Raw genomic sequence first — 23,848 nt, 5'->3', positions numbered from 1 at the left:
ACCCTCCCTCGGGGGATTTCACTCCTTGAAGGCAACCAGGGACACTTAATTAAATTCATGGCTGGGCTGCTCTAGGCCAGAAGGCTCCTCTTTCAACAAGAGGTGTCTGCTCAGATGTCCTTAAAGGGCTCCACCCTGCTGCTACCTCCACTACAGTGTCCTGGGGTTTCTCTGGGCCAAGTCCTTGTGACCAGGGACCTCATCACAACCCCCTTCCACTCTCTTTGACAGTTGTGTTGGCCACCTGAGGCTCACCTCCACCAGGGATCCCACCCCCGTGTCCCAAATCCAAGACAACATGCCACTGTGAAATCAGAGAGGCAACCAAGTAAGCAGGCATTGTGAGCAAGAAGTGTGGGCCCATGTGTAAGTGCCTAAGGCTGTTTATTAACTATATTAGAAGCTGGTTTTTAAAAAAGTACTATGTATAGATGGGCTATTCACCATCCTGATGAAGTATTAATAAATAAAAGCCCAGCCTTCCATAAGTAGACTGAAATCAGTATCTACTTTTGCAGGGAGCAGGTGGAAAACAGGTGGGTCTGGAGACAGGAGACCTGTCAGGAGCTGCACCCCCTCCCTCCTCCTGTGGCTGAATGACCTTAAGAGTCTCCTAGGATCCCTGTCATCCACCCTCCCGGAAATGCCGGGCACACCAAACCAGACGCAAATAATGAACAAACCCTTTGTAAGTGATGAGCTCCAAGGTCATTTGGCCATTATGAGGTAGAGACTGACCCCAAGAACCTGATTCCAGGCCTGTCTGTCTCTTAGGATCAGTTACTTCGATTACTATCCCCCTAAACCTGGAGAAGGTGGGGCCAGGACAGTCATACAGCCAATAACAAATCAATGGCACAAGGCTCTCTCAAAAATTTCCTCTCCCTAGAAAAGTCAAAACTGACCTTGAGGTCGGGACAGGACTCCGACTGAGTCAGAAGTAGGGCTGGATTCAGGGGACCCCACGGATCCAGCTCAGCGCGCCTAGCCTTTGTCTCTTCCGAGACGTCAATATCCTCAGGAAACTAACTTGGCTTGAACCCAAAGTCAGTGTGACGCCCAACCTCAGAATCTGAGGAGCCGAGCCAAACAGGAAGGTGCTGTCACTGTCAGTGGTGCAGGAAGCACAGGCCCTGCCTGCAGGCTCAGCGCCTGCAGGGCCTTCCAGACTCCTCGCCCTTCCTCAGCTCAGGCTATACCCGCTTCCGTTCGGTTCGAGGGAATGTAAGGTAACCTTGAGGTTACCCTGCTCCGGTCGGAAATGAGCCGGCTCGAGGTCTTGCGCATCCTCCGGCCCTCTACCCACCAGCACCGGAGGAGGAAGGCTGGGGTGGGCCCCTGACAAGAACCCTTTACCCCCATTCTGTAAGATGCTTCTGGGCTCAATGGACCATCCTCTGTTCTTCGCTCTGACTGTCAGAAGGGAAAGGTATTTCCTCTTCTTCCGGTTAACAGCCGCCTCCCCCACAGCAAAACCTGGGCAGGGTACTGCAAGGACTGCGTAACTGCAGCCCTCGCCCACTCGGGCGCGTACTCCAGGGCTCAAAGGGTTCTGGCCGCCGCCCAGCCGAGTGGGTTACCTGCGCAGCACATGTCCGGGGATCCGGATGGCTTTGCACCACCGCCCGGATAACGACCTCGAATTAGGGATCTCAGTGGGACCTGGGGTGAGGCCCCAGCATGCTCAGCCACCCGGCGGGGCGGAGCTGGGCGGGGCGCGGGGGGCCGCGCTCCGACCCCCGCCCTGGGAAGGGCGCCGCGCCGTTTCCTCGCGCAAACGGCCTGCGTGACCGCGGCGCCGCCCAAGAGATGCGCCGGAGGCCGGCGCGGCGGCACGAGGGGAGGCTGCCGGCTCTGTGGCATCTAAGGAGCATCCCGGCCGCGGCGGGGGGGCGGGATCCGGAGGTGACCGGTTTGGCGGAGGCGGGGACTGGGTAGGGGAGGGCGTGGGGCCGATGGGGGTCCGCCAGGCCCCCTGGCCGCCCGCCCGCCCGCCCGCCGTGCGCCCCTCTTACCGGCAGATCTGGATGGCAGACGGGGTCTCGGCGGCGGGGCCCGACATTGTGGCGGCGGCGGGCGGCTGAGGGAGCGCGCAGGTATCTAGCAGGCCGGGCGCGGAATGAATGAGTCCGGGGGGCGCCATGGAGGGGGAGGGGAGAGGAGGAGCCATAGCGCCAGAGAGGCGGGGCCTGGTCGCCGAAGGCGAATCGAACGCAGCTTCCCTCGAAGCTCCGCCCCGCATACCCGCCCTCGCCCTGCCCCCGGGCCGGTGTCCGCTCCCCCGGCGTCCGGTTCTGGCGGCGGAGGGGCGCCGCTTCCAGAAGGTTCGGCGGCGGTTGGGCGGCGCCTACACGGGACTGGGCGGCGGCTAGAGTGAGCCTCGGCCCGCGCGGAGCGTGTTCATATGGGGCTTTCCCCCGCGCGTGCTCGACAGTTCGCGGGCCTAGGGGCGCGCCCACCGCGCGGCGGGGCCGTGCGCTGAGGCCTTGCCTTCTGCGTGGGCTGAAAAGCCAGCAGGAGGCCGCGGCAGGCACGCGCCTTCTCAGATCAGCCCTGAGAGGAATTTGGGGGCGGTTAATCGTAAAGGAACCTTCATGGCCGAGCTGGGAGGCACGTGAGTGCACCAACCATCAGGCCTCAGCGAGTGCCTCTGCTGCAGGGACACGCAGCTGCTGGAGAGAGACCGGGAAGTGGGATCCGTCCACACCGCCCGCCGGAAACCACCTCTGGGTCATTTCTGAAAGACTTGCCCAGAGATCCGAGCCTTTGGTTAGCGATACGTGTCCTGCAGAGAGGAGGCCTAAAGGTCTGTTACGTTGCACAACGAGTGCCCTGTAATGCAATTCACGACCAGATCCGCGCACGAAATAAAGGAAAAGTGATCACTCTGCCTGCGTAATTTTGGAGAACTTTGTACTCCTTGTGAGACTTGACTCTTTCCGAGCTTTTTACCAAGAACACAAATTGCTTCTGTAGTCAGGTTTTTAAAAATCAAAACCCACAGAAATTAAGCTCCCCTATTTATTGTTGGTTGTTGAGTGGCTAAGTCGTGTCCGACTCTCCTGCAACCCCATGGACTGTAGCCCTCTCACCTCCCCACCCGCATCAGGCTTATCTGTCTATGGGACTTGCCATGCAAGAATACTGAAGTGTATTGCGGTTACCTTTTCCTCCCCCCGTTTATACTAATTAAATCGCTGGAAACATCCAGGATCACCAAGCCTGTTTAACTTCTTCCAATATTGGTCCTGAAATAAATTTCTTGTGATGGAACCCAGGAGCACTAGCAGGGTCTGCAGTCGTAGGCAAGGCAGATTCCTTATTTATAAAATGGTGTAATAGTAGTCACCTTCCAGACCTGTGGGGAGATGAAATGAGTTCAGGGAAAGCAGGTGAAGAAGTTAGGGCCTTTCTTACTCTCTGCTCATCTTCCCTGCTCATTCCCACTCTCTAAACAGCCATTCCAGGACAGTCAGTACGAAGGAATGAGGATTTCCTGAAGCCCTGCCCTACATGTGTAGGTGGGCTCAGGACTGTGAGACTTGGAGACATTCCTTTCTTCAAATAGCTCAAATCTGATCTGGGGACAAAGCCAGGACACAAAAAACCTGACTCCTACCACCTGCTGAGGAAATTCCTAGACTGGGGACTGGGCTAAGTGGTTCAGGATTAAATAGCCACGTCCCTCCCAGGGTAAGGCAAAAAAAAAAAAAAAAAAAACGTGGAGCAAAATCAGCACCTTTGGAAAAGGATGTGGCTACCCTTTGGCCCAAGACAGCATCTGTCAGCAGTTTGGTGTGATAGGGGCCCCCAGGCCAGAAGAAGCCAGGGAAGATAACAGCCAACCCGCTTCTTCTTGTGTCCTGGATTCTGTAGGGAGAAAAACCATAGTCCGAGGTAATCCACTTGTGTGTGATTGCCAATGGTTTATGATGTTGCTCTGCTTTAAAGGAGAGCAGTGGGGGACCCAATCCCTTAGCAAAAACATCATGAGATTTACACTGATCTCGAAGAGTCTGTCACCTCCCCATTTTAGGGTTTTGTTTTTTTTTTTTTCCCTACTTTCTTCTCAAGCTAGCGGGGCCATTTCCATCCCTCTCTTTCAGCAAAACTTCCCAAAAGAGCTGTTTATAAACACAGCCACTCTCCTCCTCCCCTGCTTCTGTTCTATTTGGAACCCACTCCACTCTAGCTTTTGTCTCTTCCGCTCAATTTATCAAGGTCACTAATTCCTTGCAAGTTGCTAAATCCAATAATCCTTTGTCAGAAGTCATTTTACTTGACTTCTCAACAGTATGGAGCTGGCATGATCCTTCTCTTCTTGAAATGCTTACTCCTTGCCACGTACTCCTACTACTCTTCTGGCCTCTCTGTACAGCTTGCTGTGGTCCATCTCCATTCCTTCCTCTCAGGACTTTGGAGAACCCCCAAGCAATGTTTGGACTCTTGGGGGCTCATCCTGTTTTATGGCTTTAAATCCTATCGATTGAACAACTACCTACCAGATGGCTCCAGCCTAGACCGCTCCCCTAAATCCCAGACTCCTGTGTCCCCGGCCGAGGCCACACCTCGCTGTAATTATATAATAGACATCTCCCACTCCCCCAGACTTGGTCCTCTTGCAGTCTTCCCCATCTTGGTAAATTACAGTTCCTTCCTTCCAGTTGCTCAAGCTAATAATTCCTCTCATACCCTTCATCCAGCCCATGGGTGAATCCTGCCCGCTCTATGTTCAAAATAAGTCTGGGACTTCCCTGGTGGCTCAGTGGATAAGAATCCATCTGCCAGTGCAGGGGACACCTGAGCATCCCTGGTTTGGGAAGATTCCACATCCCGTGGAACAACTAAGGTATTCGCCACAGCTTCTGAACCCTAGTGCTGAAACTACTGAAAAACCACACCCCCTAGTGCCTGTGCAAAGAAAGAAGCCACCACAATGAGAAGGCGGCCTACCGCAACAAAGGGTAGCCCCTGCCTCACCACAGTTGGACTTCGCTGGTGGCTCAGATGGTAGAGTATCTGCCTGCAATGGGGGAAACCTAGGTTCAATCCCTGGGTTGGGAAAGTCTCCTGGAGAATGAAATAGCAACCCTCTCCAGTGTTCTTGCCTGGAAAATCCCATGAACAGAGGAGCCTGGTAGGCTACAGTCCATGCTGTCTCAAAGAGTCGGACACAACTGAGCGACTTCTCTTTCACTTTTCACCACAGTTAGAGAACACCTGTGCAAAGCTACAAAGACCCAGCTCAGCCAAAAATTTTTAAATAGCTAGAATGTGATGATGTTTCCCTGTGATTCCAGAATCTGCCCATTCCTTCCTCTGTACGTGTGGCCTCTGATCCTGCTCTCCCCCTTGCTCATACCCAGCCATTTGACCCCTCCCATAGTCCCCAGATACACCTGGGCCACCCTTTCCTCAGGCACGCATGGGCTCACCACCTCACATCCTCAAGTCTTTGATATCACGTTATAAACGAGGCCTTTCCCCACCATCCAATCTAAATTACAAGCCCTCCATGTTCCCTATCCTCTTTTCTGGCTGATTTTTCTCCTTTGCACTTAATACCATTTAATATTTATTTTATTCCTCGATTTAGTTTTTCTTGCCTAACCACAATGAATGTGCCCTGAGGGCAGGAATTTTTTACTGTCTTGTTCATGGTCTATTCCAAGCTCCTAGAAGAGCACATAATAAGCAATAAATATTATAAGAATGAATCAAGAGAGGTTTGCTAACAGCATCATATTTAACAGCAGCAGTTACTTAATTTGCACACACTTTCTTTGGACCAGAAATATTGTCTACAAATTGTAATAAAAAGCATCATGTAAAAATTTATTCAAAATTTTTTGGAAAGACATAAGCTTGACACTTGTAAACTTTGAGGGAAAGGACTAGGGGGTAAGGCCTAAAGAGAGGCCTCATCTGTTTTTATTATTTTTTCATGTCACTATATACTAATGAATATGAAGCAACAGGAATTCTCATACACCAATGGTGGAATATAAATTGGTATAATCTCTTTGAAAATTAACTGAAAATAATTACTTAGGTTGAAAATAAGGGAGAATTCCCCAGATGCCTAGTGGTTAGGTAAAGAATCCACCAACGATGCAGGAGACGTAAGAGACATGGATTCCATCCCTGGGTTGGGAAGATCCCCTGGAGAAGGACGTGGCAACCCACTCCAGTATTCTTGCCTGGAGAATCCCATGGACAGTGGACCCTGGTGGGCTACAGTCCATGGGGTCACAAAGAAACACAACTGAAGCGACACACAGGCACTAACGGTCAGGATTCTGGGCTTTCACTGCAGTTGTCCAGGTTCAGTCCCTGGTTAGCATGGTGACCCAAGGACAAAAGAGCAGATAAAACCAAGGAGGGTGTTGGAATGCAGGAACAGAAAAACCAGACCCTTATTGTCCTTCCCTCCCCCATGTTGCAACTACAGTATAATCTGTCTCCCCTCCTACCCCATAGGGAGAAGTATACATGCCTCCCAGTATACATGCCTCATCCAATCAGCAAATGACCTGCAAGACTCCTATCCCACTCCTTGTACCCTGGGTATAAAAGTGAACTAAGGACCCCTGTTCAACATCGGTTCTCCCTTGAGCTGGCCCGCTGTTCTAACAGCATCTCCCACTCTAATGAACTTTATTTCCTTCTCATTCTGGAAATCAGTCCTGAATATTCATTGGAAGAACTGATGCTGAAACTGAAACTCCAATACTTTGGCCACATGAAGCAAAGAACTGACTCATTGGAAAAGACCCTGATGCTGGGAAAGATTGAAGGCAGGCAGAGAAGGGAACGACAGAGAATGAGATGGTTGGATAGCATCACTAACTGAATGGACGTGAGTTTGAGCAAGCTCTGAGAGTTGGTGATGGTCAGGGAAGCCTGGCATGCTGCAGTCCATGGGGTTGCAAAGAGTTAGACATGACTTAGCGACTGAATAACAACGAAGAAACCTAAATATTATTTTTTAAATTGACTAGGGACTTCCCTGGTGGTCCAGTGGTTAAGAATCCACCTGCCAATGCAGGGGACATAGGTTCAATCCCTGGTCCGGAAAGATTCCATATGCTGTGGGGCAACTAAGCCTGGGGCTACAACTACCAAAGCCCATGCACCTAGAGGCTGTGCTCCGCAACAAGAAGAGGCCAAACACTGCAACAGCTAGACAAAGCCCGAGCACAGTAACAAAGACCCAGTGCAACCAAAAATTAAATTGATTAACTTTTTTTTAAAAAAGCACTTGGAAGAGCACTTGGCACAGAGAAGGGGCAGCACACAAGTGGTGTGAACTAGCCCAGGAACCAGGCTGTCCTGAGTTCCTGGGCCCAGGACCGTTTGACCAGACAGATTCAGATCCCGGCCTTGGGACAGAGCCCTCTCACTGGGGTCCCCCTCATTCAAGCTGGGCTTCATACTAGAGAAGGACACTGCAGGATTCTTCAGGCACTGCTTGTCCTCCTGGGCACTGGGCAGAGGATGCTGCTGGGAGAGGAGGGCCTGCCCCCCCAACCCCCACTCACACAGCTTGTCTGTTCCTTTTATATTTATTTATTTGGCTGTGCCTTGCATCCTGTGGGATATTAGTTCCCAGACCAGGGATGAAACTCAGGCCCCCTGCAGTGGAAGCACAGAGCCCTAACCACTGGACCACTAGGGAAGTCCTTTCTCTGTTTCTTTTAATGTTGGTAGTATTGAGCTGTTTTACTAAAAATTTGGGTTTCTTGGGGACTTCTTCGGTAGTCCAGTGGTTAAGACTCTGCACTTCCACTGCAAGGGTCCGGGGTTCAGTTCCTGGTCAGGGAGTTAATATCCCACATGCCACCTGGCACAGTAAAAAAAAAAAAAAAAAGGCTTGTGTTTCTTAAGAGATGCTAGACGCTTCATGACTGTGCTTCTTGTCCACTGAAGTGAGTGGACACAACCCTCCTGTTGCCAGGAGGAAACATGTAAACAGAGAAGTGCAACCCCCATCCCAGCACCCCTACAGCCCTGGCTCACAAAGGGAGGACTGACTCTTAAAGGGAACTGCAGAGGCTGTCTAGAGAGCAGACCCCACGACCTCATGTGCACCACATTCCTAACACCTTTAAAATCGAGCATGAAGCCCTGGGACTCTGACCCCAGAATGAACCCTCCAAGGAAACCTAAAACTAATAAGAAAGTGAAAGTCGCTCAGTCGTGTCCAACTCTTTGTGACCCTTATGGACTATACAGTCCATGGAATTCTCCAGGCCAGAATACTGGAATGGGTAGCCCATTCCCTTCTCCAGGGGACCTTCCCAACCAAGGGATTGGACCCAGGTCTCCCAAATTGCAGGCACATTCTTTACCAGCTGAGCCACCAGGGAAGCCCAAGAATACTGGAAAGGGTAGGCTATCCCTTCTCCAGTGCATCTTCCCTACCCAGGAATCGAACCGAGATCTCCTGCATGGCAGGCAGATTCTTTACCAGCTGAGCTACCAGTGAATCCCAAAACTAATAAACGAAGCATTTGAAAGCAGGACCCTAATCTGAGAAGTCAAGCCAAGAAGACAAGTCATTACATGGAAAAGAAAAATACAGAGGAAAAAAAAAAGTTTAAATTAAAAAAAAAACACCATGAGTTAAAGATAGATGTAGATTCATTTTCCAAATGAAGCATTTAGAAATCATCTCTTGGACCTTAAGTAGGTCAAGCTTTAAATCAAGCATTATAGCCGTGCCCTGGTGCCTGCCCGTTAATAGGCTAGAGAGAGACTTTCAGACACCTTTGGCCTAGCAGGCCAGCCGGGCGCCTGGTCTCTGAGTTAGGAGCTCTGTAGAGGCACCTGGCATGAGGGAGTTCCCACATGCTTCATCCTTACACTGTCAGGCTTTAGCCCACAGCTAGAGTGCTTGCTAAAAATCAGAATAAACTTTCCCATATTCAAATTTTTATGGGGAACCCCATGATTACAACAAAAGCCACCCAAAGTCAGAGCACTCTGCTAGTCTCACACATATGATAGCAAAAAAGAAAAAAAAAAAAACTAGGGTCCCTTGTTTCTGAAGGGACCTGGAGAAAAATATTTGTTTCATTCATCAAGTAATTGCTGATTCAAACTTCCTGGGTGGTCCAGTGGTAAGTATGGGATGCAGGTTCAATCCCTGGTCTGGAAACTAAGATCCCACATGCCGTGGAGCAATTAAGCCCACTTGTTCCGGAGCCCACGTGCCACAACTAGAGAGTCCATGCCCCACAAGGAAAGATCCCACATGGCTCAGTGAAGATCCTGTGTGAAGCACCAAAAGACCTGACACAGCAAAAAAAAAAATCAATTGCTGTTTGAAGAGCCAAAGGGCCCTTATTTTCAAGAGATGCTTAAATTGAGTTTCCTGTCAATGTGGCATTGTGAAGAGGGGTGCTGCTGCCCATCAGCCAGCCCCACCCAGCAGATGCCAAAACCAGGAGCATGTGTCTGAAATGACCCTGCTCTCTGCAGGATCCCCAGGGAAAGACCAATTTCTAACCAAGCTGCTGCCTGATCTGGGGGAAGCTCCACGTCAAAGTGTCCAGGTCACTCAGGGACCTGGGCTGCTCTTTTCCTTAGCAGTACAGTAAACACAGAAGGACTCGATGTCAGGGGATGCCCTTAGGGGAGCTCATAACTGATAGTGGGGAGGCTGCCTTGTTTGGCAAAGAGAGTAAGATGAAGGGATCTGAGGCCCCAGGGCATGAACCTGACACCTCCTCCTGACACCTCCTTGCTCTGTTGTTGTTGTTCAGTCCTAAGTTGCATCTGACTCTATGACCCCATGGACTGCAGCACACCAGGCTCCCTTGTCCTCCGCTGTCTTCTGGAGTTTCTTCAGATTCATATCCATTGAGTCAATGATGCCGACCAACCATCTCATCCTCTGCTGCCCTCTTCTCCTTTTGCCTTTCATCTTTCCCAGCATCAGGGACTTTTCCAATGAGTCGGCTCTTTGCATCAGGTGAAGTATTGGAGCTGCAGCTTCAGCATCAGTCCTTCCAATGAATATTCAGGGTTGATTTCCTTTAGGATTGACTGGTTTGATCTACTTGCAGTCCAAGGGACTCTCCTTGCTGTGTGGCCTTAGGCAAGTTTCTTGACCCCTCTGTGCTTGAGTTTCCTCATCCACAAAATGAGGATAATAGTATATACATAGAGATGAAATAGATATGGCTATAGATATACATAGCCTAATAGAGTTTTTATGAGGATTAAGTGAGTTACATGTAAATTATTGAGGGGGTCAGAACTTCTCTACTGGAGGTGATCCGTCTTGCAATGCAGGGTACACAAGTTCAATCCCTGGTCGGGGAAATAATATCCCACAAGCTGCAGAGTAACCAAGCCCACGTGCTGTGACTAATGAGCCCAAGTGCTCAGGGGCCCCTGCACTAGAGAGAAGCACACATGCCACAAGGAAGATCTCATGTGACACAAACTAAGACCTGACATTGCCAAAAGCAAATAAATAAATATTAAAAAATAAAGCAATGAATCATTGAGGGAAGTGCCTAGTCCACAGGAAGAGCTCAGTCAATGGTGGTTGACATTATAACTAATTAACTATCATTATTCTCACGCACCCAGCAAATACTGAGTATCTTGTATGTACCTGGCTGTGTGCCAGGCTTTTTACCGTCATACCTAACACCGCATAGTACCATCTGGATATTTATAAGCAATTCATACAAGCAGACAAATGTATAAATTCTAATTGCACAGCTTGATTCATTGTAATAAAATACATACACTCATGGAAGCCACTCCCCAGATCAAGATAGACAGCATCACCAGCCCTCCAGAAGTCTCCTCCTGCTCTTCCCCAGGCACAGACACCCCTCCTCTGGGCAGGTGATCACTGGCTGCAGCATCAGTGTTTCCTGAAGCAGCAGTCTGCCCATGTTTGCTGCTATATAGTATTCCCTTGTGTGAATAGAAGGATTCTTGACATTTCTAATTCAGAATTTCTCAAATGTCGTGTCCTTCCTCATCAGTGCTTCCAGACCATTTTCTTTGAACTTCAATGTCTTCAGAATATGCACTCCCTTACCTTTGCTTGTTGCAGCCTTCTGATCACAAAGCTGTCATAGCCTCTCATTCCTCCAGGAATGCCATCACTCTCTCTAAGCCCACTCCCCATGTAGTGCGGGTGATTGCTAATCCATGGCGACAACCCTCCCCCACGGCCTGACTTCCCTCCACATTGCCTCAGCTCTGCATTCTCAAGATCTCACCCTGACCTTAGCTTTACCAGTGAGGACAACTCTGAAATCTCAGTCTCAGATATCATTCTGTCTGACTCCACCACAATCTTCCTTCTAAGCCTTCCACTCCCAACTCCAGTAATCCTTAGCACCTCCAGACCTTCACTCCTCCAGCCCAACGACCTCCTCCCTGGCCTCAACTCCCGCATCTTCTTTCTTCCCTTCTTGACATGGGGTGGGACCCTACGGTCCTTGCCCCCACCATGTCCTCTGTCCGACTTTTGTCTCTGGACAAACTTTAGCCAAAGGGTAAGTGTAATCAGAGAAGTGACAAAATGCGGAAAGGAAGGAAAATAGTCCAATGCTGCTGCTGCTGCTGCTAAGTCGCTTCAGTCGTGTCCAACTCTGTGAGACCCCATAGATGGCAGCCCACCAGGCTCCCCCGTCTCTGGGATTCTCCAGGCAAGAATACTGGAGTGGGTTGCCATTTCCTTCTCCAATGCATGAAAGTGAAAGGTGAAAGAGAAGTCGCTCAGTCGTGTCCGACCCTCAGCAACCCCATGGACTGCAGCCTACCAGGCTCCTCCGTCCATGGGATTTTCCAGGCAAGAGTACTGGAGTGGGGTGCCATTGCCTTCTCTGAAATAGTCCAACAGGACTAAATAAAATAGTTTAGTCATTAAACATAATCAAGGACCTTTAGTTCCTTCTCAAGGGCCCTAGATAATATTCTGAGCCATATCCTATGAGCTGTCTTATAGAGACTGAAACCTCCACCAGGTGGAAGATGTTAACTACATGATGACCAGAGTGTAGCCATGACATAAGCTGCCACAGTTCCGAGAACTGGTCTCAAAGAAATGGGGACAAATTGACCCCATTTGGAACTGAAGGTAAACTGTGCCTGAAACAATCAAGATGACACTGACCACTGGTGACCAATTTCAAGATGACTATTAAAAAATGACTATCAGAGCTGACTGTGCTGTTTCCGCATGTAGCCCCCTCTAGCCTATAAAAGCTCTTACACACTGATTGTCAGTGGGAGGGGAGGCAACCTTTGGACTGGAGAACCCTCCCCCAACACACAGTTTGCAGGCATCCAAAATAAAGCAAACTTTTCTTTGCACCAATCTGGCCTCTTTATTGGCATTTGAGTGGCGAACAGCCAGTCCCCACTTTAGGTTACATTCTCACCTGCTCCTGTTGTAACACCAGTCATTCTAGCCTTCCTGTGAATCCACCCTCAGCCCCCTTGTCCCTCTCTGGCTTCTTTGTACTTCTTGCTTGATAAAACCGCAGCCCTGGTTAAATCCAACTTAGCACCTATTCTGTGCCTACAACACTGCAGCTGAAGATAACTGGAGAAAAACACATAAGAAAATGACACGTGTTAGTCTTGTGTTTTTGGTGGTGGTTTATGGTTTATCCCTTATGGGAGGGATCTTTTTTTTTTATGATTAAATCTGTAATAAAACCATATAACATTCATCAATGCATTCAATAAGACTAGTTTCATCCATGGAACATAATAAACCACTTTAAAACAGCAGTTTTCATTCACGTCATATAAGGCTGTCAAATTAAAAGTATTCCTTATAATGGGTTGTTATCCAAGAAATCCATTTCACTTCACGTTATGTGGTAAGACTGACGGATAGATCCTCTAAGAACAGAATCTGAAAGCAGACTCCACCCTTTTGGTCACCTTTTCAGTCTTTCTCTCAAACAAGTTTCACAACAGGAAAATATTTGTGAGCAGAGAAATCAAATTCAGGAGGAACCTTGGATTCCTTTTTGTGTCCTCCTGCCAATAACTTCATAACCACAAAGTTGGGTTTGGCAACCTTTAAAATTCTATTGACCTCATGGTCTGGGTTTGGGATATTTTCCAGTATCATTTTTGCCTGCTGAAAGTGCTTACTAGCTGCCACATACAGTTCTGGAGACTGAGGAGGAGGGCTATATTTATTGAGGTCAGACATTTCCTTGAACTGCAGATAGTGCACTGGTGGTGGTGTCATTACACTGTTGAATGGAGCAAATCTGTGCTCATATAGAACTTGTTCACTATCAAGCTCAAACTTGGGTTTTCGTACTTTGCCATCCATGTCAAAAGCTACCATGGTTTTAAACATTCCAGCACACATGTTCTGATATGCCTGGCTCATTGTGATCTCTCAGCTCAATGGGTGAACTTTCTTCTTTTTTTTTGTTTTTTTTTACTACTACGGCCTTTCTGCTGCTCTTCCATTATCCTTTCCTCTGCCATCTGAGAGCCATCGGCACGACTTAATGTCGACATCAACCAGGCATAAAGAAATTCAGAGAGATACCAATATATGTAATAATACTCGTGCATGCTGTAGAGCTCCAATTCGAAGCCACTTAGGAGATACTGTATCATAATGCGAAGGTTATGGTAAAGGACCCAGGTACCTAAACAGGCCAAATGCTGCCTGTGGGGCTCCTGTTTCAACAGCATAGTATGAAGGGCTGCATCAACCTTCTCTGCCTCATCCTGCAAGGTAGCAAATTCCTCAAGAATATGACCGAGTTTATCTCTCTGCCGAGCCCTGTTATGTCCATGGATCTGAATAAGACTACAGAATGGCCGAACACAGTGAGTAACAAAAGAGTCAATACAGTCCTTAGCCTGGTGATTATTATATAGGCAGCACTTTGGGGAGAGCACCGGAGGACTGACAAAAGACCGAAGAGCATCTTTCACCATGTCTTGCATGAGATGGATTCCAAAGACCTTTTTTTTATCCACCAGGAAAGTGGTTTGTAATAGAGATCTCGAAAGAACACAAGGTGATTGTTCACTAAATTCACAGAAAAAATCCAAGATACAATGTAAATTTGTTAAATTGACCACCTCACAGACAGTTTTTATTCTATCAATCTTGCAAAATAGTTGACCATTTCTTCTCTTTTTATTATTTTTGCATATCAAGGGAAGGTGGGTGGCAGTAGTCTCTGGTTAACAAGTGGCTCAAAACCCATCATAATGGGATGATCTCCTTTTGTAGTATCATTCTGGGCCTGGATACCATGATGCAATGAATTATGAATGGCAGAAAGAAGATCTGCTGCTTGAACCATCAATTTTTGAGCTTCTGCAACAGCACTGGTCTCTTTCTTAGTAAAGGCTATAAGCACTGTCAGTAACACTCGAGTAAATTTCACTCTGCTGAATACTGCTAAACATTGTTGGTGTTCTAGTTCAACTTCTGGGTCTCTTTCTTCTCCTTGTCGACTTCAAGTACTCTTTACTCTTCTTTGCATGTCATCCTCCACATCTTTTAGCATGCCTGTAACTCGAAGATCTGTCACACTGTTAGCCATTTTAAATCCATAATTCATTGACTGAAAATCTTCCTCTTCAAAAACAGCAGCTTTATTTACTTTTTCCCTTGCAATGTCACAGATTTTCAAGATACCCAGAGCAAAAGCTTTCATGGCAGGATCTTCTATAAAATCTGGATTATGAATGTAAAGGCACGTAAATACTGTCTGTGCCAAGGAATGGCCTTCTAACCACGTTATCAAACAGCAAAAGCATGTATCCATTATCCCTATCAATTCAGGCAAGGTGAGGTCTTTAATTTTTATGGTGCCATCCTTGATAGCTTGTTCAAAATTGAGAACTTTTCGATTAACTTGGTTTCCAATCATGCCAGCATCCATCTTGGGATCCATCATTTCAATGGCAGACATGGCTTCAAAAAGACCAAATAGCTTATCATGAAGCAGTTCTCCCAACTTTAATTCTCGACAAGCTTCTTCAAAATCTTGGGTTATGTCCACCCAGTTTGTGTTGCTTTTTTCCATCTTTTCTGGTATACCGAGCTCCCATCCTGAATCATCATCTTCTACAGAAGCTTTCATAACCATTACGCCTACTTCTCTCGTGGCCACCCGCGCCGCCACGCACCGTCCAGACCGCTGAAATAACTATACCTCCTGGCCGCGGCGGGAGCCCCCTCCCTCTCCGCCCTGCCCGACCGGCCTCCTGCGCGCATGCCTGGGAGGGATCTTAGTTCCCCAAACTGGGATTGAACCCAGTCTCTTGGCAGTGAAAGAGTGAGTCCTGAGCACTGGACCACCAGGGAATTCCCTAGTCTAGTATTTTAAATTTTTATCAACATATGACTTGTGTACATAAATGTGCACATGTTTTAGGTGTACTTTTGACAAATTTCCATAAAGTGAACAAACACATATAACTGGCTCCTGCTGACCTTAAAAACAAAAGTTATTTTTAGCAGCAAAAATGGGTCTATTCAGGAATAGCAGAGATTTGCGATTCATGACAGGCAAGCTATAACAAAATCCATAGTTATTTTTTAATAACGAAAGCCATAGCTTTATAACAAAAGACCAATAAACAGAGGAGAGGAGAGGAGTGTTACGTTACAGGGGGAAAAGGAGGAAGATGGGAGGTTTTGTTCTGAGTGAAAGTATGCTGGAGAAAAGTGACAGTTCAGTGTCTCATTGGCAGTTTCTCAGTTAGATTATTTCTTGTCAGAGATCCAATGTTCATCTTTTTCTGTTGGGATCTGTGATTGATGACTCTTTTTGATAATTCTTCTGTTGGGGTCCTTAAATGGCAGTTCTTCCTGCAGTTGATGGTGAGTGGTACTGCCTAAGAGTTCCCCCTTCTGGCCTCCTGACTCCATCTTCATGAGGTTTCCCATTAATTTCCACACTCCCAAGTTATTAAACAAAACACTGCCAGAACAGCTTCACGCCTTTCCAGTCTTTGCCTCCTTACTAAAGGTCCACCATTCGACCTCCAGCATCATAGACTAGTGTTACCTGTTTGTTAACTCTGTGTAAATGGAATCTCTGATAGATCCTTGGGGATTCCCTGGTAGCTCATCTGGAAAAGGAGTCGCTTGCAATGCAGGAGACCCCAGTTCGATTCCTGGATCAGGAAGATCTGCCGGAGAAGCGAAAGGCTACCCGCTCCAGTATTCTGGCCTGGAGAATTCAATGGACTGTATGGCCCATGGGGTCGAAAAGATTCAAACACGACTGAGTTTTGGACTTTCAAATGGAATCCATATTGTATGTACTATTAAATATATGGCTAATATTCCATTGTATGAATGTATCACTTTATAATATGATAATTCTCTCATTTACTTTTTGTTTTATTGAAGTATAGCTGATTAACAGTGTTGTGTTAGTTTCAGGTGTATAGCAAAGTGATTCAGTCATATATACATATACACGTATACATGGGGCTTCCCTGATGGCTCTGCAGGTAAAGGGTCTGCCTCCAATGCAGGAGCCTCAAGAGATGCAGGTTTGATCCCTGGGTTGGGAAGATTCCCCTGAAGAAGGAAATGGCAACCCACTCCAGTATTCTTGCCTGAAAAATCCCATAGACAGAGAAGCCCAGCGGGCTACAGTCAGACATGAATGAGTGACTAAGCGCTTACACACACACACAAACACATATTTAGATTATTTTCCATTATAGGTTATTACAAGATATTAAAACAGTTCTCTATATAATAGGTCCTTGTTGATTATTTTATATACCAGTTCAGTTCAGATCAGTCGCTCAGTCATGTCCAACTCTTTGCAACCCCATGAATCGCAGCACGCCAGGCTTCCCTGTCCATCACCAACTCCCGGAGTTCACCCAGACTCACGTCCTTCGAGTCGGTGATGCCATCCAGCCATCTCATCCTCTGTCGTCCTCTTCTCCTCCTGCCCCCAATCCCTCCCAGCATCAGAGTCTTTTCCAGTGAGTCAACTCTTCGCATGATGTGGCTAAAGTACTGGAGTTTCAGCTTTAGCATCATTCCCTCCAAAGAAATCCCAGGGCTGATCTCCTTGAGAATGGACTGGTTGGATCTCCTTGCAGTCCAAGGGACTCTCAAGAGTCTTCTCCAACACCACAGTTCAAAAGCATCAATTCGGCGCTCAGCTTTCTTCACAGTCCAACTCTCACATCCACACACGACCACTGGAAAAACCATAGCCTTGACTAGACGGACCTTTGTTGGCAAAGTAATGTCTCTGCTTTTGAATATGCTATCTAGGTTAGTCATAACTTTCCTTCCAAGGAGTAAGCGTCTTTTAATTTCATGGCTGCAGTCACAATCTGCACTGATTTTGGAGCCCCCAAAAATAAAGTCTGACACTGTTTCCACTGTTTCGCCATCTATTTCCCATGAAGTGATGGGACCAGATGCCATGATCTTCATTTTCTGAATGTTGAGCTTTAAGCCAACTTTTTCACTCTCCACTTTCACTTTCATCAAGAGGCTTTTTAGTTCCTCTTCACTTTCTGCCATATAGTAGTGTGTATTTCTTAGAGGCTTCCCTCGTGGCTCAGATGGTAAAGAATTTGCCTGCAATGCAGGAGACCTGGATTTGATCCCTGGATTGGGAAGATCTCCTGGAGAAGGGCATGGCAAACCACTCCAGTATTCTTGCCTGGAGGATTCCATGGACAGAAGAGCCTGGCGGGATACAATCCATGGGGTCACAAAGAGTAGTACACAACTGAGCAACTGACCACACACACATGTAACTGGAAAGGCATATCAAGTATATTGTTTCCTGGGGCTGCCATAACAAAGTACCATAAACCAGATGGCTTAAAACAACAGAAGCACTTTCTCTCAACATTTTCTCTCACAATTCTGAGGCCAGAAGCGCTAAATCAAGGTGTCAGCAGGAGTGTGCCCTCTGAAGGCTCTAGAGAGGAATCCTTTCTTGGTTTTATTCCAGCTTCTGGTGACCCTAGATGTTCCTTGGCTTGTGGCCACATCCCTCCGATCCCTGCCTCCATCTTCACATGGCCATCTTCTCTCTGAGTCCCTATGTTCCTCTCCTCTTATAAGGACATCAGTCACTGAATTTAGACTGCACCTAATCCAGTATGGTACACATTGGATTGTTGGATAGCATAACTGATTCAATGGATATGAACTTGGGCAAACTCTGGGAGTTGATGAGGGACAGGGAGGCCTGGTGCTCTGCAGTCCATGGAGTCGCAAAGAGTTGGACATGACTTAGCAACTGAACAGCAACAACAACAATCCAATGTGACTTCATCTTCACTTAATTACATCAGCAAAAACCCTACTTCCAGATAAGGTCATACTCTGAGTTTCTAGGTAGATGTGGATTTTTAGAGGGGCTACTATTCAACCCACTATTCGATCCTGACCTGAATCACCTTGCTGTGCACCTAAAACATTATAAGTCAATGCTACTTCAATAAAATATATATTAAGGGGAAAAGTAATGATTTCATTAAAATATGGCAGAAAAGAGCTTATCTATGAAACAGAAACAGACTCGCAGACATAGAGAAGAGACTGGGGGTTGCCAAGGAGGAGGGGGTGGGAGAGGGATGGATTGGGAATTTGGGATTAGCAGATGCACACTAGTATATATAGACTGGATAGATGACTAGGACCTACTGTAGAGCACAAGGAACTATATTCAATATCCTATAATAAATCATAATGGAAAAGAATATGAAAAAGAACATATATGTGTGTGTGTGTGTGTGTGTACAACTGAATCACTCTTCTGTACACCAGAAACTGACACAACATTGTACATCAACTACAATAAAAAAAATATTTCAACTAATGATTCCTTGTGGGTCTTCCATCCCTGAGACAATTCTTGAACCCAGAACCCACTGGTTGAAGGAAGCCTGGGTTTCCAGGACCTTGTGACTGAAAGCAGGCCTACATATAGAGTAATGATTCCCCCAACCGTCCTCATAGGAGTGTATGACACTTATTTAGATAACTATACCCCAGGGGTGAGTGTGCAAACATTTCCAGGACCACTGGACACAGAGTCTGAGTTCACACTGATCCTTGGAGTTCTCAAATGTTGTCACATGTCCCCCTGAGAGTCGGGACATGGTGAAGGCCATATAACAAATGAACTCCTGGTCCTGTATGGCTCCCAATTGATCCACTGAGTGTGTGGACACTGTGGTCATTTCTCTGGTCCCCAAAAGTAAGACTGAAATATAGAGACTTGATATCTGGCACAGCCTCCGCATGAATTCCGAGACCTATCCTACACAGTAGGGTAGATGAAATGTAAACCTCTAAGTCAGCAATTTCCTGAGTTTAGATAATTGCATCTGACCTACACTAAGTGCTGAAGAATTGATGCCTTCAAACTGTGGTGCTACAGAAGACTCTTGAGAGTCCCCTGGACTGCAAGGAATTCAAACCGGTCAATCCTAAAGGAAATCAATCCTAAATATTCACTGGAAGGACTGATGCTGAAGCTGAAGCTCCAATACTCTGGCCACGTGATGCAAAGAGCTGACTCATTGGAAAAGGCCCTGGTGCTAGGAAAGACTGAAGACAAAAGGAGAAGGGGATGACAGAGGATGAGACGGTTAGGTTAGGTACCATCATCGACTCAATGGATGTGGACCTGAGCAAAGTCTGGGAGATAGTGAAGGACAGAGGAGCCTGGCGTGTTGCAGTCCATGGAATCGCAAAGAGTCAGACACGACTGAGCGACTGAAAAACAACAATGACAACAACCTGACCTATAGGGAAACAGTATTACATCATGTGAATCATAAGAATATAGACTGGTGAACCTTCTATGTTAGTTTTATGCTCATTGTTCCATCCATATTATAGGATCCTACAGCTTTCCATATCTGAATTAGACATAGAAAAGTCATATTAATGAGCTTGAGGATTTCCCTGGTGGTCCAGTGGTTAAGAACCCACCTACCAAAGCAGGGGACAAGGGTTCGATTTCTGGCTCAGGAATATCCCACAAGCTGCAGAGCAACTAAGTCTATGTGACACATACTGAGCCCACACTCTAGAGCCCAAGCTCTGCAACAAGAGAAGCCAATGAACCAAAATGAAGAGTAGCCCCTTCTTGCTGCAATTAGGTAAAGCCCACACAGCAACAGAGACCCACCACAGACAAAAATTAATAATAAAAAAACAAGGTTGGGAAAATAAAGAACTGAGTAGAAAAAGAAAAAAAAAAAACTCAATAGGATATGCTTTTCAGTTCTGTTCAGTCACTTAGTCGTATCCAACACTTTGCAACCCCATGGACTGCACCATGCCAGGCTTTCCTGTCCATCACCAACTCTCAAAGCTTGCTCAAACTCATGTCCATCCAGTCAGTGATGCCATCCAACCATCACATCACATCACGTCCCCTTCTCCTCCTGCCTTCAATCTTTCCCAGCATCAGAGTCTTTTCCAGTGAGTCGGCTGTTTGCATCAGGTGGCAAAGTACTGCAGCTTCAGCTTCAGCATCAGTCTTCCTAATCAATATTCAGTACTGATTCCCTTTAAGATTGACTGGTTGGATCTCCTTACAGTCCAAGGGACTCTCAAGAGTCTTCTCCAACAACACAGTTCAAAAGCATCAATTCTTCAGTGCTCAACTTTCTTTATGGTCCAACTCTCACACCTATACATGATTACTGGAAAAACCTTAGCTTTGACTAGACAGACCTTTGTTGGTAAAGTAATGTCTCTGCCTTTTAATATGCTGTCTAGGTTGGTCATAGTTTTTCTTCCAAGGAGCAAGCATCTTTTAATTTCGTGGCCGCAGTCACTATCTGCAGTGATTTTGGAGCCCAAGAAAATAAAGTCTCTCACTGTTTCCATTGTTTCCCCATCTATTTGCCATTAAGTGATGGGACCAGATGCCATGATCTTTGTTTTTTGAATGTTGAGTTTTAAGCCAGCTTTTTCACTCTCCTCTTTCACTTTCATCAAGAGGCTCTTTAGTTCCTTTTCCTTTCTGCCATAAGAGTGATGTCATCTGCATATCTGAGGTTATTGATATTTCTCCCAGCTTTTTGATTCCAGCTTGTGCTTCCTCCAGTCCAGCATTTTGCATGATGTACTCGGCATACAAGTTAAATAAGCAAGGTGACAATATACAGCCTTGACATACTCCTTTCTCAATTCGGAACCAGACCATTATTCCATGTCCAGTTCTAACTGTTGCTTCTTGACCTGCATACAGATTTCTCAGGAGGCAGGTCAGGTGGTCTGGTATTCCCATCTCTTGAAGAATTTTCCACATTTTGTTGTGATCCACACAGTCAAAGGCTTTAGCGTAGTCAATGAAGCAGGAGTAGATTATTTTCTGGAATTCTCTTGCTTTTCTGATGATCCAACAGCTGTTGGCAATTTGATCTCTGGTTCCTCTGCCTTTTCTAAATCCAGCTTGAACATCTGGAAGTTCTCGGTTCACGTACTGTTGAAGCCTGGCTTGAAGAATTTTGAGCATTACTTTGCTAGCGTGTGAGATGAGTGCAATTATGCACTAGTTTGAATATTCTTTGGCTTTGCCTTTCTTTCGTATTGGAATGAAAAACTGAGCTTTTCCAGTCCTGTGGCCACTGATGAGTTTTCCAAATTTGTTGGCATGTTGAGTGAAGCACTTTAACAGCATCATCTTTTAGATTTTGAAATAGCTCAGCTGGAATTTCATCACCTCCATAGCTTTGTTCATTGTGATGCTTCCTAAGGCCCACTTGTCTTCACACTGCAGGATGTCTGGCTCTAAGTGACTGATCACCCCATTGTGGTTATCTGGGTCATTAAGATCTTTTTTGTAAAGTTTTCCTGTGTATTCTTGCCACCTCTTCTTACTATCTTCTGCTTCTGTTAGGTCCATACCATTTCTGTCCTTTATTGTGCCTATCTTTGCATGAAATGTGCCCTTGGTATCTCTAATTTTCTTGAAGAGATCTCTGGTCTTTCCCATTCTATTGTTTTCCTCTATTTCTTTGCATTGATCACTGAAGAGGGCTTTCTTATCTCTCCTTGCTATTCTTTGGAATTCTGCATTCAGATGAACATATCTTTCCTTTTCTCCATTGCCTTTTGCTTCTCTTCTTTTCTCAGCTATTTGTAAGGCCTCTCCAGACAACCATTTTGCCTTTTTGCATTTCCTCTTCTTGGGGATGGTTTTTTATCACTGCCTCCTGTACAATGTCACGAACCCCCATCAGAGCAAAACCCAGATTCCCCCACAGCCAGTCTCTCCCATCAGGTAGCTTCCATAAGCCCCTTATCCTTATCCATCAGAGGGCAGACAGAATGGAAACCACAGAAAACTAACCAGACTGATCACTTGGATCACAGATTTGCCTAACTCTATGAAACCATGAGCCATGTTCTGTAGGGCCGCCCAAGATGGATGGGTCATGGTGGAGAGTTCTGACAAAACATGGTCCACTGGAGAAGGGAATGGCAAACCACCTCAGTATTTTTGCCTTGAGAACTCCATGAAAAGTATGAAAAGGCAAAAAGATATGACACTGAAAGATGAACTCCCCGGGTCAGTTGGTGCCCAATATGCTACTGGAGAAGAGTGGAGAAAAGGCTCCAGAAAGAATGAAGAGGCTGAGCCAAAGCAAAACAATGCCCAGTTGTAGATGTGACTGGTGATGGAAGTAAAGTCTGATAATGTAAACAGCAATATTGCATAGGAACCTGGAATGTTAGGTCCATGAATGAAGGTAAATTGGAAGTGGTCAAACAGGAGATGGCAAGAGTGAACATCAACATTTTAGGAATCAGTTAATTAAAATGGACAGAAATGGGTGAATTTAATTCAGATGACCATACCATTATATCTACTACTATGGACAAGAATCCCTTAGAAGAAATGAGGTAGCCCTCGTCATCAAGAAAAGAGTCCAAAATGCAGTACTTGGGTGCAATCTCAAAACTGACATTATAATCTCTGCTCGTTTCCAAGGCAAAGCATTCAATATCACAGCAGGCCAAGTCTATGCCACAATCACTAATGCCGAAGAAGCTGAAGTTGAATGGTTCTATGAAGACCTACAAGATCTTCTAGAACTAACGCCCCAAAAAAGATGTCCTTTCCATCAAAGGGGACTGAAATGCAAAAGTAAGAAGTGAAGAGATACCTGGAGTAACAGACCAGTTTGGCTTTGGAGTACAGAATTAAGCAGGGCAAAGGCTAACAGTTTTACCAAGAGAAAGCACTCATCATAGCTCACACCCTCTTACAATAACACAAGAGATGACTCTACACATGGACATCACCAGATGGTCAATACCAAAATCGGATTGATTATGTTATTTGTAGCCGAAGATGGAGAAACTCTATACAGTTAGCAAAAACAAGACCAGGAGCTGACTGTGACTCAGATCATGACCTCTATATTGCACAATTCAGACTTAAACTGAAGAAAGTAGGAAAAACCACTAGACCATTCAGGTATGACCTAAATCAAATCCCTTAGAATATGCTTTTAGCTGGAATCAAAGGTAGAGAAAACACATATGATGAAAATTAATGAAAGCATAGTGGGAAAATAGATGTCTATTAATTTAATCCTTTCTATGTCATTCTTTGTTTAGAAGTAAAGCACTATCACATACATCTATCATTAGGTATCATTTTTTAAAGCGTGCTCGTTTTGGAATGGATGGATAATTTTTAATAGCATATATTAAATTAACAGTACATATATTCATAAGCTGCTAAAGTTGTCATGGGATTACTAACACAGTTTGAAAAAAAAGTGCAAACTTCCAAACAGCCCACAGCCAAGATAGTAAATCAAAACAACCTAGATTCCCAAAGTGGCA

The 23,848-nt window shown here is 46.1% G+C and overlaps 2 protein-coding genes across 4 annotated transcripts in view; both read right to left on the bottom strand.

Annotated features, from left to right (window-relative positions):
• ACOT7 (acyl-CoA thioesterase 7) overlaps positions 1-2,883 on the bottom strand; it is a 108,603-nt gene extending 105,720 nt beyond the window's left edge. For 2 of the 3 annotated variants that reach the window (XM_061382920.1, XM_061382925.1), the window contains exon 1: positions 2,016-2,883. In XM_061382920.1, coding sequence (XP_061238904.1) covers positions 2,016-2,242 — 227 coding nt within the window. In that variant the 5' untranslated portion in view covers positions 2,243-2,883. Of the gene's footprint in view, positions 1-905; positions 1,527-2,015 lie in introns of those variants that run through there. The other variant, XM_061382924.1, reaches the window with a different exon arrangement.
• A 9,835-nt stretch (positions 2,884-12,718) lies between these two features.
• LOC133227866 (N-alpha-acetyltransferase 35, NatC auxiliary subunit-like) lies at positions 12,719-15,195 on the bottom strand. Its single transcript, XM_061382903.1, is given in 3 exon segments — positions 12,719-13,441; positions 13,444-14,126; positions 14,129-15,195. Coding segments are annotated over 3 exon segments (2,172 nt in total). The 5' UTR covers positions 15,120-15,195; the 3' UTR covers positions 12,719-12,943.
• Positions 15,196-23,848: the final 8,653 nt, after the last annotated feature.

This window comes from Bos javanicus, chromosome 16 (assembly GCF_032452875.1).
Source record: "Bos javanicus breed banteng chromosome 16, ARS-OSU_banteng_1.0, whole genome shotgun sequence".
In the NCBI taxonomy this organism is placed as follows: domain Eukaryota; kingdom Metazoa; phylum Chordata; class Mammalia; order Artiodactyla; family Bovidae; genus Bos; species Bos javanicus.
This window is presented reverse-complemented; position numbering and strand designations above follow the sequence as displayed.